This window comes from Periplaneta americana, chromosome 7 (assembly GCF_040183065.1).
Source record: "Periplaneta americana isolate PAMFEO1 chromosome 7, P.americana_PAMFEO1_priV1, whole genome shotgun sequence".
In the NCBI taxonomy this organism is placed as follows: Eukaryota; Metazoa; Arthropoda; class Insecta; order Blattodea; family Blattidae; genus Periplaneta; species Periplaneta americana.
In genome coordinates this window covers 149,255,520-149,273,915 of record NC_091123.1, presented here as the reverse complement: position 1 = coordinate 149,273,915, position 18,396 = coordinate 149,255,520, and the positions used below count along the sequence as shown (strand labels likewise).

Genomic DNA, 18,396 nt, shown 5'->3' with positions numbered 1-18,396 from the left:
ATGGTATTAGTTCAGAGTCGATCACCCAGAAAACTGCTGTTCACATAGGTATCAAGCTAACGTCACAAATTATACAGCAGACATTTAAAAAAGATATACACATTGACACATACTAGTATTAGTGGTTTATAATACAGACCCAGTCAGGGAAGTGGGAAAAAAATCAAGGCGGTATGCTACCCCAAGATTTTCGCCTGGCATACCTACTTCGATTTAAAAAAAAGCATACCCTCTCCCTTACAACATATACATACATGATGTACAGTGAAACCTCTCATTTACGGATATCGAAGGGATGTAACAATCTATCCGCATCTGGGAGGTGTCCTTTATTGGGAGGGAGGCTCCCCAATCTAACAGTAAATTTATAATATGCATTATGTATCCCTACACGCTTTAAATGAAATGTATTACTGTAGTTTAATTCTAAATACAGTATACTACAGTAAATTCTTTGCAACTTTGAACTACAGTAGAGAAGACCAAAAAAGGAAAATACAGTACTGTGCCATGCAATTTTATTCTAGATCTACAGTTATGCAGTACTGTAATTTACAGTTTTCATCTTTACCTTTACGTTCAAGTGCCATGTCTCTCGAAACAGAACAACTGATTGAAGTGAAGAGAATAATCCTACTAACCCTATCATGTGTCGAATACAATTTCACTATCGCGGAAACCTTGGACCCATCAGACAGGTTAAATTTTATGACTTTATTTATCCTCCCACTTCCAACTAACAAGGGGTATCCAGCTGGGCTAATGGTAGCTTACGAGACCCTTATGTTATGTTTCATGTTAAGGAATTTCTGTACAGTTCTCAAAACTAAATTTTCCATTATTGTAACACATTAGGTCTTGAAATCCAAGTTCTATCCGCAGTCAGGAGATAAAGCAAGCTTCAGGACTGTGAAACAGCTGTCTGTGTCCGTGTCTGAGAATGTACGTAAACTAGAGTTTAATTTATCATTATTTCTATATTATTTCAGTTGGGACTTAAAAATCTGTCCGTATATGAGGAGTGTCCGTATCTTGGAGGTGTCCGTTAGGAGAGGTTTCACTGTATACAATAAATTGTTTCGTGCAGTCAGTAACGCATATTTTTTAAGCTTACGCAACACATTAAATGTCTTAATAAAATAATTTCAGTTATGTACTTTATTATTTTGCAATGTTCATTGAGTTCTATCATTTAAATAATGTTAAAGCTTCAAAGTCCCTTACTTAATTATTAATAAAAAGTGCAACAACAAAAATGATATAGTCACTAAATTGGCAACAATGGCCACTACAAGCTATACACCATAGCCTTCTATATCCAGGGGATGACTTATGATATAAACTTGGCTAAATACACGCTGAATTCAGTTCCAGAAGGCTGTGGTTTAAATTTACGAAGCAAACAGATAATATTCTTTGCTGTGAAGAAATGTGTAAACAAATTTTTACGAATCACATTTTTTCAGTGACGGTATGTCATTTTTCACTAACGGTATATTTTCTGGCCATAGAAACCAGTAGCGGTATTCCATACCGGAGCATACCGTCTCACTTCCCTCACTGACAGTACCTATTCCTTTGTTTTCAAATAACCAGCAGTATTGTCAATCAGTAATTAAATATTAAAGTATAAAACTAACAGGTTGATGTGTAAGTTCCTAACATTTTTGTTTTCATGGTAATAGGGCCACTGTAAGAAATTTGTTTGATGTCTGTCATTTGCCATCTTAATCTCATATAAATGTTACCTGTTCCCCTCTGTAACGCACTGCCACTTCTGACCAGGTTTACACGGGGCTTGATATTCAGGACTCTGGCATTCAAGGGCGATGCGTTCCAACTTGTTGATTACTCCACCAGAAGGCACCACAGGCAACACTCTGTTATCAAGCTGCAAATCAGGCCCTTTGGACCATAAGAGTTACAGACATGTGAGAGATCCATCATGGACAATAAATGTAAGATCATAAAGACACAGGAGGAAATTCTGGTGTGTTTTAGTTCCATTTGTCGTGCTTATCTGTGCAATGTCACGCTTTCCGATCTTCCACTGTAATAATAATTAATGCACACATGAGCACCATTTGAAAATAAGAATTATAAATGAAAAATATGCTCCTTTAGAACAGGAAAACAGAAGTACATTGTTGGTCTTTGACGAAGGCGCACTTCATCATTTTTCTTTGCTACAGCACAGCTAGAATGGAGTGGCAGATATATTTTGCATATTCCAGCACCACTAATAACACGCTCTGATGTTACGAATCACGTTGTTGGCTCTGGAGATATTGCACTCCTAAAGTTCAGTTGGTTTATGTTGGCACAGAACTTTAGAAAGAAAAGGAAATACTCACCCCCACAAATGCATGCATAGTTGCCGTAACTTCTCAGCATATATCTTGGGTGATAGGGGAAAGAAAAAAAAAACCCTTTAGATGGGCGCTGAAAGAGCCATCTCTACCAACTAATTGTAAAGTTTTGCCTTTTTTTTCAACATTCTTTTGAAAAGTCACAAACATAAGGGAAACTACTGATATTTAATAAAAATTATTCATGATGCTTAGAACCTACTTCAACTCAAAAACTGAAATAAAAGTATTCATGATGCTTAGAACCTACTTCAACTCAAAAACTGAAATAAAAGTATTCATGATGCTTAGAACCTACTTCAACTCAAAAACTGAAATAAAAGTATTCATGATGCTTAGAACCTATTTCAACTCAAAAACTGAAATAATTCACAATGTGAATACCACCACTGATAACCACAACTGATTGAGTGAAGTGGCGTGGCAGCTAGCAGAATTTATGACACAATGCTAAGTTCTTTCAGGAAATCCTAAGACATAATGAGGGTTTTGCATTGTGCTTCAATAGGCGTGGAAGCAGGTCATTGGTCCGTTGGTCTGTGCCAACATAAACCAAACGGACTTTAGGGCATCATAGTTCAATCATAGTTATCAGTGAAGTTACGAAGACCTTTGTATTTCTTTTACGAAAAGTGATTTCAAAAAACTAAAGTCTAAGATTGTCGAAATATTAAAACGATTTATATATGATACTTTCTTTAGAAGTTTAATGTGCAAGGCAATAGCCTAAGTGGAAGTAAAAATTTACAAAATAAAGTGAGTGTGGTTGTGAAATAAATGAGAAAATGACCTATATTTGCTTTAAAGAGTTAGATACAGCTTACAGCGATACAATTTTTGGAAATATTCAACATTGTTTTCCTCCATTACTGTATCTTGTACAATAATGAAAATTGGTATGTGTAAAACACTGTCCTTCTGCTACATGGAAAAAAATATTTTTAAGATTTAAAAAAATTACTTACATTTTTTTTTTTTTTTTTCAAAATTAAAAATGTTGGCAGTTCATTGTGCAGTGATGAAGCGTTTCCCTCATAATTCATAAACTTGTTAACTTTTTATGTTCTCTCTCTTTTATTTTATTGCTGAAACTCATATTTACAATATCATGCTCTTTCAACTACATTCCTTAATAAATTATATATTTTTATTTTGTGTTAGAAGAAAATACTGATATTTGACCATTTTTTAAAATGAATTTATTTTTTATCAGACAATCTATCAAAGGTAGAGAAGTGATCTTGCATCATATTATAGATGTATAAATAAACACAAAAACTTTCATCACAGAATGTTGGATAGTTTTTGAGTTATGTGGGAAACGCTTCATCACTGCATTATGAACTAAATTTTGAAGAAAAAAAAAATGTAAATAATTTTCTTAATCGTAAAAATATTTTTTTCGTGTAGCAGAAGGACAATGTTTTAAACATACCAAGACTATGATTGTTCAATTTCTGTTTCTTACAGTTAAATCTAAATTCCTCCGATATACTTACGAGAAAGAACAGGAATATCTTCCAGAGATGGAGCACTTTCGGATATGTGCAGTGCATTCGATGTATTGTTCATATCACTTTCATCTGTTGCGAGGTCAGGATATTGAGTTGTCAGAGGTGCAAAAGTTGTTCCCATGGTGGCACCACTGTCGGTACCATTGCTCTTCTCTCCTCTCAAAGATCCTGCAGCAATTTTATTGAGCTTCGCTTGATGCTGAGGTTTCAGTAAGTTTAACTTTGCTTCAATTGATTCGGGTGTTTCACGCCTCCCACTACTGCACAGATTCCAATTAAATGCAAATGTGTATATTCTAGATGATGAATATTTGTTAAATTTCATCAAAAATCGTACATACACAAAATATTGAATACAATAAATAACACATATTCAAATTTTATTGAATGTGAAATTTTGTGTCTGAACTGAGTTCAGTGCATTGATTGTTAAGGAGGCATTAATAACAGAATATATTTATAGGATATTAACAATTATACAGAACATGAAGATCATCTGTTTCACTTTTCCTTACTTTCTGATCAAGAATATTTATTTATATTCCATGAATTACTGGGTGAATAAAATAATAATTTATTTATATTCCATGAATTACAGGGTGAATGAATTATAATTTATTTTCCATGAATTACTGAGCGAATGAATTGTAATTTATTTATATTCCGTGAAATATTGGGTGACTAAATTATAATTTACTTATATTCCACGAATTACTATGTGAATGAATTATAATTCATTTACATTCATGAATTACTGAGCGAATGAATTGTAATTTATTTATATTCCATGGATTACTGGGTGATTAAATTATAATCTATTTATATTCCATGAATTACTGGGTGAATGAATTATAATTTATTTATATTCCATGAATTACTATGTGAATTAATTATAATTTATTTATATTCCATGAATTACTGGGTGACTAAATTATAATCTATTTATATTCCATGAATTACTATGTGAATTAATTGTAATTTATTTATATTCCATGAATTACTGGGTGAATGAATTATAATTTATTTATATTCCATGAATTACTATGTGAAATAATTGTAATTTATTTATATTCCTTGAATTACTGGGTGACTAAATTATAATCTATTTATATTCCATGAATTACTATGTGAATTAATTGTAATTTATTTATATTCCATGAATTACTGGGTGACTAAATTATAATCTATTTATATTCCATGAATTACTATGTGAATTAATTATAATTTATTTATATTCCATGAATTACTGGGTAACTAAATTATAATTCATTTATATTCCGTCAATTACTGGGTGAATGGCTTATTGATTTATATTCCATGAATTACTGGGTGAATGGATTATAATTAATTTATATTCCATGAATTACTGTGTGAATGGATTATAATTAATTTATATTCCGTGAATTACTGGGTGAATGGATTATAATTCATTTATATTCCGTGAATTACTGGGTGAATGGATTATAATTAATTTGTATTCCATAAATTACTGGGTGAATGGATTATAATTTATATTCCGTGAATTACTGTGTGAATGGATTATAATTAGTTTATATTTCGTGAATTACTGTGTGAATGGATTATAATTCATTTATATTCCATAAATTACTGTGTGAATGGATTATAATTCATTTATATTCCATGAATTACTGTGTAAATGAATTATTTATCTTCTGGTCACAAAAATGGCAAACTGTCAGACCGATGTGCTTACCGAGAGAGCGTGTTATCCATAATTCGACACAGGAGACACAAAATCTTTTTCACATGAGCAAATCATCCAAATTTTTCAACATAAGCCTAAAAACGAAGTGAAAATTTATGATTCTTCACTTCAATTAGAGTATGGTTCAGAGTAACAAAGTTAAAATCTTCCATCATTTAAAAAAAAATTAAATTTGGATATATTTGTAATATTTTACGTGCCGAATGTGTCGAAACAGTTATTCACTTCAACATTTTCCTCTCAACTTGGTAACAAAAACAAGTTTGAGTACACTGACCAAAAGGCTTCTTTCTAACCATTCACCATCAATAATTAGACTACAGGTAATCCAAAAATATCAATATCGCTGTTAATTTGGAATTTTGTATCCTAAAATGCTGAGGAACAATGGAAAATCTTTTAATAATATGAAGTATTGACGCAATTTTCAAACAAACCTTTCTATTAGGAAAGTGTCTGGCCACTTCAGCTTCTTTCTCCTTGCTGCCATCTGTCCGTGTTTGGGGCTGAAAATAAAAATTAATTCCAACATATAAATAATTTTATAGCAATGTATAACATTAGAGAACTTGAAAAACATCGTTTTATATACAGAGTGAAAGGGGATCGATTCATCAAAATGTAAGAGGTGATTCTACATGTTAAATATAACAAAACTTTTATTACATTTTTCCTTTGATGAAGTACTAACGACGCTCGCAACTGCCGAGGTTATATCAGCGTCGTCAGTGTGCCAGAATTTTGCCCCGCAGGAGTTCTTTTACATGCCGGTAAATATAACGACAAGAACCTGTCACATATACACTAAACACACTTAAATGCCAAGAGCCTGGGCTGGGATCGAACCCCCAATTTCAGGCACAGAAGGCCAGCACTCTACCAACTGTACTATCCAGGCCGACGGTTATTAGGAACTGCTGTATGATATCTGGTGAGAAACAATTGACAATCGGCGCAAACAGTTGAAAGTCAGTGTTAAAATACTTTTTGCACGCTACCGTATAATAGTCAATTTTTAACACGCTTGTCTAGCGTCAAAAGATATATTTTTAGGAATGGCTGTCTAAAAATAATTTTTAATTGTGGTTCTACTTCAAACCAAATTCATGATTACGCAGCACGGAAACCATTACTAAGTGGAGAATTTACAACGTGCAATCAATATATTTCCAAACTGCACTTGTATTTATTGTACCGTTAAACATATATGAGCGTGTCACTGAAGATCATTGCTTCGATGCTGTTGAGTTAGTCTATCAAACAGCGTCAAATTGCCTTTAAGAACTGAGCTTCTTTCTACATGCGATTTTATGCAAACATGTCAAGGATCTACTGCGATTTTCCCTGGAATCTTTCTATATACGCCTTATGGCTAGTCTTCTTCTCTGTCAGTGAAATGCTGCATTTAGTATAGATTCCAGGCGTTTCCCTTGTTTAGATAAGTTCGCTTCTTTCTGCGTCATGTGTGTTGCCTACATTCAGGGCAGTCCGGAAAAAGCTCGATTGCTCATACTATATTTACAAAGCATTAGTGTTACTAATATCCTCTGATATGTACAGTAGTAGCAAAAAAAACCGAACCGACCCTTGTAGCTGATTTCAGAGCCTTTTTCACTCCAGAGCACGATAGACTGGTAACTAAGACTTTCGTGGTTCGAATCCTGCCTGGGAAGGAAACTTTTTTTTGTTCCTTATTCAAATTTATTCCCAGTACTTTTCGATTGCTGGTAAAATTCATGTTCTGGGAATAATAAGTTAATTAACTAGTAAAATATCGCTGCAATCGAAAAGTATTGGAAATAAATTTGAATAAGGAACAAAAAAAGTTTCCTTCCCAGGCAGGATTCGAACCACGAAAGTCTTAGTTACCAGTCTATCGTGCTGTGAGTGAACAAGGCTCTGAAATCAGCTACAAGGGTCGGTCCGGTTGTTTGCCACTACTGTACATCTATTATTATCAGGCTGTACATCTCACTTGACGATATGTGTCAGAGGAAGAACAATTGTTTGTATGCATCTGAAGTCAGACTAGTGAAATATGTAGCTAGTCGGCGATGTATGCAATAGAGGGGGAAAGGAATTGGTCACCCTACCCCATTCTCTCCTGGCTTAGTTGCCTAATAAGAGATGTCTTCTTGGTATCATTTGTCAGGTTTAGACCTGTCTTTGGACAGTTGACTAAACAACAACAGTGTTACTAAGAAGTGTGTTAGTATGAATGGACACATTTACATGTTTCTCAATCTCTGCTTTGCAATGGTCACAGTTAATTCCATCAGTTTATTAAAACATGTTAATTAGCCACTTAAATAATTAAAAATGACAACGTTTGTGTACATAACTTACTTGCGATGTAGAAGCTTGAGGAATGATCTCCCATCCATGTGAGCGGGTGTTTCAACCCCTGCGATGTCCAGAAAGGTTGGCGCCAAATCTAAATTCAAAACAATGTCATCAATTCTGAAAAGGAATTAAAAAATAATTTAAGACAATCCTACATGGAAAACATTCTTCACCCTAATCAAAAGTATACATTAATTTTTTAGTAATTCGTCAAAATTTCATATATACAATCCGAGACTTCTTTCATAAGTATTTAGAACTTAAAGGCAATTGCAAGATTTATATCCAGTGAGGGAAGTGAGACGGTATGCTCCGGTATGGAATACCGCCACTGGTTTCTATGGCCAGAAAACATACCGTTAATGAAAAATGACATACCGTCACTGAAAAAATGTGATCGTAAAAGTTTGTTTATACATTTCTTCACAGCAAAGAGTACTATCTGTTTGCTTCGTAAATCTAAACCACAGCCTTCTGGAACTGTATTCAGTGTGTATTTGGACACCCTTATTTGATAAGTTCAACCCCTGGAATGTTTACAACGGTAGTATTTCAAATATAGAAGGCTGTGGTCTGTAGCTTGTGGTGGCCATTGTTGTCAATTTAGTGACTGTGTCATTTTTTGTTGCACTTTTTATTAATAATTAAGTAAGGCACTTTGAAGCTTTAACATTATTTTAAATGATAAGTCTCAAAGGACATTGTAAAACGATCTAGTAAATAGCTGAAGTAAACTGAAATTATTTTATTAAGAAATTTAATGTGTTGCGTAAGCTTCAAAGATTCGCGTTACTGACTGCACGAAACAATTTATTGTATACATCATTTATGTCTATGTTGTAAGGGAGGGGTTATGCTTTTTTTAAATTGAGGTATGTCAGAGGAAAATCTTGGGGTAGCATACCGTCTCTCTGTTTTTATCCCACTTCCCTCACTGTTTATATCTGTTATCTCTGATACGAATGCAAGCATTTACTGACTGCCTTGTGGAATGATAAAGAAAGTAGACTAGCTGTACAGACAGTGAAAGCAATACTTACAGTTAAAAGACTTTCAACAAATATTGTACAAAGTTCCATTTATCTACTATAGAGTCAAAGGTATTCTACTGAATAACACTTCTTCATGTGAAAAGTATGCGAAGAAAAAAATAAAATTGTATTTTAAATATTAATTAAACAATAATTTTGTGACATTACTTTTGACTTTAGTATTTTGCAATTTCATTTGATACAAACATATACAAAAAAAATAAAACTCTTGAATAACATATAAAAATGGAAAAGTTAAATCTACTCCATTTTGTTGTAATTATTTACAGCAAGAAGTAGGTAATAATTACCTACAATGACAGCTTAGTCCTGATGATTCGACAAATTAAGTACAATTTTGAAATGGTGAAATTACTATTAAAATATGGAGCTGTACCTGAAAGACTAGATTTGCATACTATTAAAATATTTCGAATAATACACAAAGGTAATCGTTTACACAATGTTATGGAAACTTACATCGTGCCGGGCTCAATATCTGGACCTCGCACCAGGAATGGCACTCTGACATCAAATTCGAAGGGGAACGATTTGCCCTTGACTAGGCCGAACTGTCCTAAATGATATCCATGATCAGACGTGTAGATAATGTATGTGTTGTCCAGCTCTCCGAGCGCCTTTAACTCTTGATATATCTGCAAGTTCAACAAGCAGGTTAAATCGTACCTAGGATATGTGCATAAAGAAATATTTAAATATACAGAAATGCGTACACATCTTGTAGTATATCTTGGGCACTGGGTGACGTCAGGAGACGTTAGAATGAAGCACGGTCCAACTCTAGACGGCAAACTACAAACATTGATTACATGCCCCATATAATACAATTGATATGTTGTAGCCAGAATGTACATATAAGTTTATTAGCGCATGTGCAGTAGGTATCATCACTTCTAACCTAACAGTCGTTTTCGCTCAAATATACCACGAGTAGTAATATACCATATTACACACAAACTGTGTAACTTATAAAAAGCTCTAGTTTGTTTACGGTGATCGTATGTCAATTATTTACGCCGTTGTACGGTTTCTTTATTTAAACGATCGTCCATCGAATACTTTGTGTGTATCGGTCGTATTGGATTTTATGCCATTATCAAAATTACCTGACAGAGAAAAATATTTCGACATGCTTCCAGGTTAAAATGTTAAATCCAAAACATCCAGACGAAAAGATGTCCACATGCAAAAATATCCAGTACAAAATGTCCAAGAAAAAATGTCCAGTGCAAAATGTCCAGTCAATATTTCGTATTGCAATGTAGCCGTTGTTAAGCAAATTTGAAATATTAAGTTTTCTGTTGTAAACTTTAACATAATGGCCCAAATAATTCGTTCGCAGAAAAAAAAAAAAAACAAATAATTTTAGTAAAAGATTGATACATGTGCCACTCCAGTAGATGAGATGGCAATAAATTGTAGGCTGGGACCCACTGTACGTAAATCTGTTCTGAAAATATTATCATCCTTACCGATATTTCATTTTACAGCAATTTGGTACTGTTCGATACAAGGCTAAATATTTGGCTGAAGCAACTGGAGTCCATACGATATTCATATGATCTCACACAAAAAGTCTAACGGACTTACAGTAGCGTGCAAATTAATCCGAACACGACATATTTTTACATTTTCTGTCATTGTTGGCCTCACAGCTGCTCATACCGCTTTAATTGACATCTGTAGTAGTGTAATTCCATTGTTGAAGGCCTGTCATTTTTTTATAATATGTGACATTTTGCCTGTCGTTTTGTACTTATAAGCATTTCAGTTGTGTTGAAGACTTTATACTGCAATCCTGTGTACATTCTGTCGTCTTCACAAATGGATACAACTCCACGAAAACTGTCTAAAATTATAACATTAGCAGAGCATTCTTCTATGACACAGAGGCAAATTGCTGCAGAATGTCACATCGGTTTGGCTACTGTTAATTCGATCATAAAACGATACAGGGAGACTGGATCCATCACACCCCAGAAAAAAGGAAACTGTGGCCGGAAAAGGAAGACTTCACCTGCAGATGATCGTTTAATTGTCAGGAAAAGTAAATTAAATCCTAGACTAACTGCTGTCGACTTAACCCGCGAGTTAATGGCTACCACTGGGGCGAATATTCACGTCACAACAGTGCGGCGTAGGCTTTTGGAAGCTGGACGAAGGGCTCGTAAGCCTATTAAGAAGCAACTGCTAACCCCTGTTATGTGCAAAAAACGCTTAATGTGGGCAAAATTACATCAACACTGGACAGTGAATGACTGGAAGAATGTACTTTTTTCCGATGAGTCTCATTTCGAGGTCCACGGCCACCGTGTTTCTTACGTACGGAAAGGATCCGAAAAAGTAACAGCAGCTCATCTCCAACAAGCACCCAAATACCCCCCTAAAGTAATGTTTTGGGGTTGTTTTACACATGAAGGGCCTGGAGCATTAATACCTATCAAGGGAATGATGAATTCTGACAAATATATTCACCTAATTGGAAACCAGAATCGTACCCCAGCTGCAAAAATCATTTCCGGATGGCAGAGGTGTGTTCCAACAAGACCTGGCACCGTGCCATACGTCTCGAAAAACTACAGAATTCTTCAACAAGAAGAATATTCAGGTATTTCCCTGGCCAGGCAACTCACCCGACATCAACCCCATTGAGAACTTGTGGTCAATTTGCAAAAGAAGAATGCAAAAAATGGATTGTTCTACAAAGGAGAAGATGATTTCTGCCCTCATTGGTGTATGGTTTCGCGATGAAGAAATGAAGAATATTTGTGGGAAATTAGTGGAATCCATGCCAAATCGTCTCAGAGCTGTTATTAGGAACAAGGGAGGCCACATAGATTACTGAGGTATGTCTTAGATCCTTTTTTTTTTATCCCGTTTGAGTGTTTTTGCATAAGTAATTACGTTGTTCGGATTAATTTGCACGCTACTGTAGATCAGGCGACCTAGCAGGCCAGGATACTGGACCATCAAGTCCAATCCATCTATCACGAAAAGCATTTTCAAATTATTCCAAGTCATTGCTCTGTTTGGGCAGAAGATTTGTAAGCAGAATGCCTTATGTTGTGGACTGATTTAAGGTACAGTAAGAACACATAAGTTCTATAGGAAGTAATTTTTATTATCGGATTCTTCCCTGGACACTTTTTCGCCCTCTTGCTGAGAAACGAAGGGTTTCCGACATGTGCTTTACCAACTCAAAAAAATTCGAATGATATCTCCTGGCAGTCAACACAGTTTGTCGGTTGAATTTAGATTCGCCCTGCATAGTATTAACACTAAGAATAAGATTGCATTTGTTGGGTGATGAATGCTTAACCGAAAATATAGCCTTTCTCGCTGAACCTGATTTGGTTTAAAAACTGGGTTATTTCGTTCTATGTTTAAATATGTGTAGCTAACCTTCTCGACGGCATCGTCGACGCTCTGCAAAGTCTGAAGTCTCTTGGTCATGAGCAGGTCTGTGAACTGGCGGTGAATGGGTTGCATTCGCTGTGTCACCTGCAGGATCCACTGCTTGTCGGGGTTGGGAGCGTAGTCGTACGTTGGAGTGCTGCAACATCACAGCCACAGCTAACATTATAATGCTCACAATCTGAATGAACTTTAAAGAACTATCAAAATTAATATACAGGGTGATTCACGAAGTATGACACACTTTAGGAATCAATTCTATAGGTCATTTTAAGCAAAACATGTCATATGAACATGAGTCCAATTCATTCATTCATAGTTTCCTGCCCGGGACAGGTCTTTCGATCTCTCGCCTGGGAGCCAGATACCATGCTATGGCAGTCATATACAGGGTGTTTCAAAAATACGGGGCATAATTTCAGGTATGTATTTCCCACATGTAGACAATCAAAATAGTTCATTACAACATGTGTCCGGAAATGCTTTATTTCCGAGTTATGGCCTTCACAACATTGAAATTCACCGGAACGTTTTTCTTTCCGCACGTCGTTGCCGTCAAAGGAGACATTAAGAGGGCACTCTGACAGTTCATTCCGAAGCGAAGGTTACATTCAGTGTTGTGTAGGCGTTAGACTGTGCGACATGTATTCAAATTAAGAGCTGGCAGAGATACACTTCATGTACGGTAAGGCGGACGGCAATGCTGCGCTGGCTGGTCGTTTGTACCAGGAGAGGTACCCACAGCGACAATGTCTAGATCGGAAGACATTTGTACGTCTCCATTACCGTCTGTGCGAGTATGGAAAATTTAACTCTCCTGGTTTGGGAAGGGGACGACCAAGATCTACAACTCCAGAAGTACAGGAGGAGATTCTGGAGGCTGTGAACATGACTCCTTCTATCAGCACACGAAGGGTAGCGTTGCAAGTCAATGTTTCTCATACGACTGTCTGGAGACTGTTGAATGAGTATCAATTGTATCCTTATCATTTGCAACGTGTACAGGTCCTGTCACCAGCAGATTACCCTGCACGAGTTAGGTTCTGTCAGTGGTTCTTGCAGCAGTGTGGTGTAAATCCGAACTTTCCTGCTTTAGTATTATTTACAGATGAAGCACAGTTCACACGAGATGACATAACAAATTTCCACAATCAGCATGTATGGGCGTATGAAATGTATGTATAATAGGGACACTGTAGGCCTACATCATCATTCTGCGGAGTATCGAGGTGGAATGTGACCCACGCTATAAAACAAACACATTGTAACTTATTTTTTTCTAATGCTTTCATTACCGCATCGATGCGAACGGACTCTGAATATATTAGTGTTAGTAGTATTTATTAATAGTTCAAAAGTACATAGACTTAAGATTAAAACTGATACATGCACAAATAGTGATAATACACAATATTTACACAATATAATAACAAATTTTCTATCATATAACTATTCAACTTATGTTGGTTTAACTTACACTTACTTTTGGTTTTAGTGCAAGTTTTCACCCTATCGCATTTATTTTAAACATTTATAGCGAAGTGTATCAACATCGATTAAAAACGCAGTAATCGTAGATTATGAAACGACGGTTAAACAGTAACAGTAGTTAAAATGTAATTTGTGTGCACCATTCATAATCACCGATTACTTAAACATGGCTAGCTGACACCTCATTTAACCAGAGTAAAGTCTATGATGGTACACTGTTTCTACAAAATGACTAAAGGAAAGCATCCATACCGCTACAAAGATAATAGTCAACGTCTAAAAATGAATGCGCTCACTCCGTTCTACATCGAAATGAACGTGTCCTACATTTTCGCTTTGCATTTGCCTTTGGGCGCTGTTATACTTGCGAGTTGCATTTCCTTGCTGTTAGGTTAAAATCGTACAAAATAGAAAATTGAATGCAAAAATGATTATATCCCATTGTGTGGTTGAAGTATCGCTAGCCTTAATTACTAGAGTTTAAATATATTATATAAACAGATGGGATATCTATAAAGGAAAAGGACGCAGAAGATTAATAGGAATGTGTATACGATCCAGGACCCCATTTACACGAGGGAACTGTTCATTATCCTATGATCCATCCATAACCTCTCTTTGTTCAGCCAGTGACATAGAGAAAGACATATTAGAGTATTACCTCTTAAAATACAGAAAATAAGAGTTACATAGAATCGTAACATAAGCAGCCGATCCGTAGGAGAAATATGACTTTTTGTGTTATTTCAAGGGGTCCATTTGTAGATTTTGATAAACGAAATCCCACCTGAAATTTTCTGTCATTTAATTCCTCCTAAGAATTCTCTCTTTCCACTAAAGAACCTTCACGCTCACGCTCTATCAAGTAATTCAAGTACTGTATAATAATAATAATCGTCTTCGAAATAAACATCTGTGGCTCTGGCCGCCATTTTGCTTTATTTGCTCTACTAATCACTGGTTATCTCCTTTAACCGCTCGAATATGGCCGGTTAGAGATTACTGTGGTTAACCTCCTATTTAAGTCGTAACCGAGGTCGATCCACTGTAAAAATGCTTAACCAGAGGTTAGGTGACAATTTTAACCGGTGTTTACACTAACCGACGTTGATTACACGTGGACATTAAACTTCTTTACATGCTAAGTTTGAAATTCTCTTTTTTAACTCTATAATAAACAAGTGTATATAAATCGTCCCTGCTGCTATATTCATCTAATTATCTTTTACAACAGTAATATTTATATTTAAACTTCAGTTCCTCGTTTACATAATACTTAGGCCTAACTATTTCGTGTAATAAAATATCGCATTGAGGTTAGCAGATGTCGACAGTAAGTGAACAAATTGAATAGGTGAATCGGTACATTCTATGTATATACGTAGGGCAGTGTCTAAACTCGTGCATTCGCTTGTCAGCAAAATCGTCGACGTAACCTCAATACAGCTGTCAGCTTACTTGTTTAAACACATTATTTGTCAATCTAATTACATGCTAACATCAATTCCATTTTAATCAATTTAATCGCATGCACTCATTTACATTCATTGCTATTATGTTTCTAATAAATTTATAATTTAGTACAATCCTGTCTAATTTGAAGTATACTGGGTGTTCATTTCAAAGTGTGTCATGACGTCACTGTTGTTGGGTCACCGATTTGAAGCGAGTTTCAGCTTATATGTTAGAGAAGTTGCCTATTATTTAAGGCGTTCAATCTGAACTTGAGAGCGTGTACGGTATAACTTGAACGTCGTAGCAACAGATGGCGGTCTGTACGGTCTGTGTGCTACCATAACCTCTTTCGAACTGTGTTTTGCGCCGGCAAGTCGTACGCAGGGTATTTGTTATCATCGGTTGCGTACGGTAACATTCCACAACACAAATCAAACGCTCCGTGTCCATGTTGACCGTCGAAGTTAATGTGAACAAATACGTAAGTAATCGTCTTAACCCTCTCCCCATATCCCGACAGTACGTATTTCCAAACAGTTCACATTCCTGCCACTACCGGCGTTACCGTACGTATCGGTACGTACTCTTCAGAATGAACGCCGTACTTGCTAGGCAACTTCTCTACCCCATAGGTTATACACCTCTGCGGAAGTGCAGGAAGATTGAATTCTCTAGGCTCATCGGCTAGCCACATGACGGCATACAGCGAGCCATGACACACTTTGAACTGAACACCCAGTAGTATTTACCAATTTATTACGTCTTAATCTTTTGATCATTTACTAATCAGTAAAGCTATTTGAAAAAAAAAAAACTTTTCCAGTGAGTTATTATTCAGCTATTATAATTACGCCGTTATTACTTAATAAACTCATAAATGTATTATTTTCAATTTTATTTATTAAAACTTCGAGTTAATAAATCTTATTTTTGAAATATGGCTACCATTCTTACTTAGTTAATTATTAATTTTTCTAATAGCAGGAAAGTTTATTAGTTGTTGCTGCCTACCTCTTAGCGAGTAAATTCGTTCAGTAACTATATCCTTATTCGAAATTGACTCTGAATATATACAGAGTTGGGCAGATAAAATCGGCCCGTCTCATCTCACTTGATTTGAAAGAAACTTTTTAAAAAAATGGAATAACATGAATAAATTAATGTGTCCTGTACCAACCTTCATAACAGATGTTGCAAGTCCCCTTCACCAACATCTAGACACTCTGTGCACGTCTTAACAGGTTCATATAGACACGTGCCAATTCCTGACGGGTGATAGTGCGGATGCTATTCCTGATATTATACTTAAGTTCATCAATAGTATGGGGATTCTGCTCGTACACTTTCCCCTTCAAGTACTCCCATAAATAAAAGCCACATGTCGACAAATCTGGTGATCGCGATGGCCACAAGCCTTTTTCTCACAGCTCGCTCTTCAGTGAATATCTGATGAAAACGCTTAAGTGACCTCTCAAATGTGTGAGATTTGATTTATCTTGTTGAAAGAAGCAGTAATTACGCTCCTCTTCTGTTAGTTGGGATAAAATTCATCCAAGAAGATAAAGTATACATCCGTGTTGACTGTGGTGTCGAAGAATATTGGACCGATAATGCGTTTCGCAGTCATAGCGCACCACACACTGATCTTCATACATACATACATACATACATACATACATACATACATACATACATACATACATACATACATACAGCTTATGTGTCATTTATTTTGACTTACTGTTCACATTTTATTATGCCTTTTTCTTTTCGTTCTATATGTTATAAATTAAATTATGACTATTTTCTACTGACTTGTTGTTTACATTTTATTATAATTATCTCCTTCAGTTTTTTTTTTTTGTGTACTGTATTTTGTAAATTTGTAGTGTTTTTTGTATCACAGTTTTACTCCTGGTTGAGTGCTAGAGAAGGCCGTATGTCCTTAACACTGCCAGATTAAATAAACCATTATTATTATTATTATTATTATTATTATTATTATTATTATTATTATTATTATTATTATACCCGAGTGAAATTCAATCATAGGTTTGCGCCGGCGTATCCCTGTTTTGACGGAGAATACGTATTTTCCATAACCAAGTATGGGCACCTGTTCCGGGAACCGTGGTGAAACAAAGATGACAGGATTGGTTAATTTAACAAGTTTAATACGAGTAATATCATTAGTAATATACAAGTGTTAAAAGGTGTAAATCAAGAAAGCTCACCTACGAAATGTTCGAGCTATGAAGGTCTCCAAATACACAGCGTAAAATCTAAATATAGGCCTACTGTACTTTGTCAACTCATATGCCGTAGTGATTAAAGATACCTTATCAGAGTTATGATTCAGGGGACAATTTTCGTAGGAAAAAAGGAGGAGAAAATATGTTTCTGCTTACCTACGAAATGTTACAGCTATGAAGGTCTCCAAATATAGTGTAAAATCAGTTGTATCAGTGAGGAAGTGTGTTGTGTTAGTGAAGTGTGTAGTCAGTGAAGTCTATTGTGTAAGTGAAGTGTGTTTGTGTCAGTGAAGTTCTGTAGTTCATAGTGGCTGTGCAAAGTATTTGAACAGTGAAATGGTTTTGAAGTGATACTGAAATCTGGATAGAATCAGTGCAGTGAGTGAGTTGACAGCGAAATAATGTAGTGCCGAAAGGTACTTGTGCACATATGAACCTATCACACTCGTGGGTCTTAGTTCGAACTTAGGGTTAAGATACTAATTATATATATATATATATATATATATATATATATAATTTATTGAGTATGCCCCAACGAGCAGGGGCGAATGCAAGGGGGGGATTAAGGGGATATATCCCCTCCCGAAATTTTTAGAAAAATACGAAACAAGAAACAAAAATAATATTAATTTTAATTCGTGAATGTACATAGGAATTAAAGAGTTTTCCACGTAAATTCTCTTTGCTAAAGTGTTAAATTCCAAGAACTGCAGGAAGACAAACTCAGCGTTCTTACTTCAAGACAGAGAGTCATGAAGAGTATTTTAGACTTTTAAT

At 35.4% G+C, this 18,396-nt stretch overlaps 1 protein-coding gene across 5 annotated transcripts in view; it reads right to left on the bottom strand.

Moving 5' to 3' along the window:
• The window catches only part of Sulf1 (Extracellular sulfatase Sulf1), a 651,379-nt gene that overhangs the window by 25,565 nt on the left and 607,418 nt on the right, over window positions 1-18,396 (bottom strand). For all 5 annotated transcript variants that reach the window (XM_069831559.1, XM_069831564.1, XM_069831560.1 and 2 more), the window contains 6 exons: window positions 12,407-12,557; window positions 9,464-9,639; window positions 7,956-8,069; window positions 6,047-6,115; window positions 3,869-4,143; window positions 1,749-1,905 (listed from right to left, as the gene is read on the bottom strand). In XM_069831559.1, coding sequence (XP_069687660.1) covers window positions 1,749-1,905; window positions 3,869-4,143; window positions 6,047-6,115; window positions 7,956-8,069; window positions 9,464-9,639; window positions 12,407-12,557 — 942 coding nt within the window. The remainder of the gene's footprint in view (window positions 1-1,748; window positions 1,906-3,868; window positions 4,144-6,046; window positions 6,116-7,955; window positions 8,070-9,463; window positions 9,640-12,406; window positions 12,558-18,396) is intronic.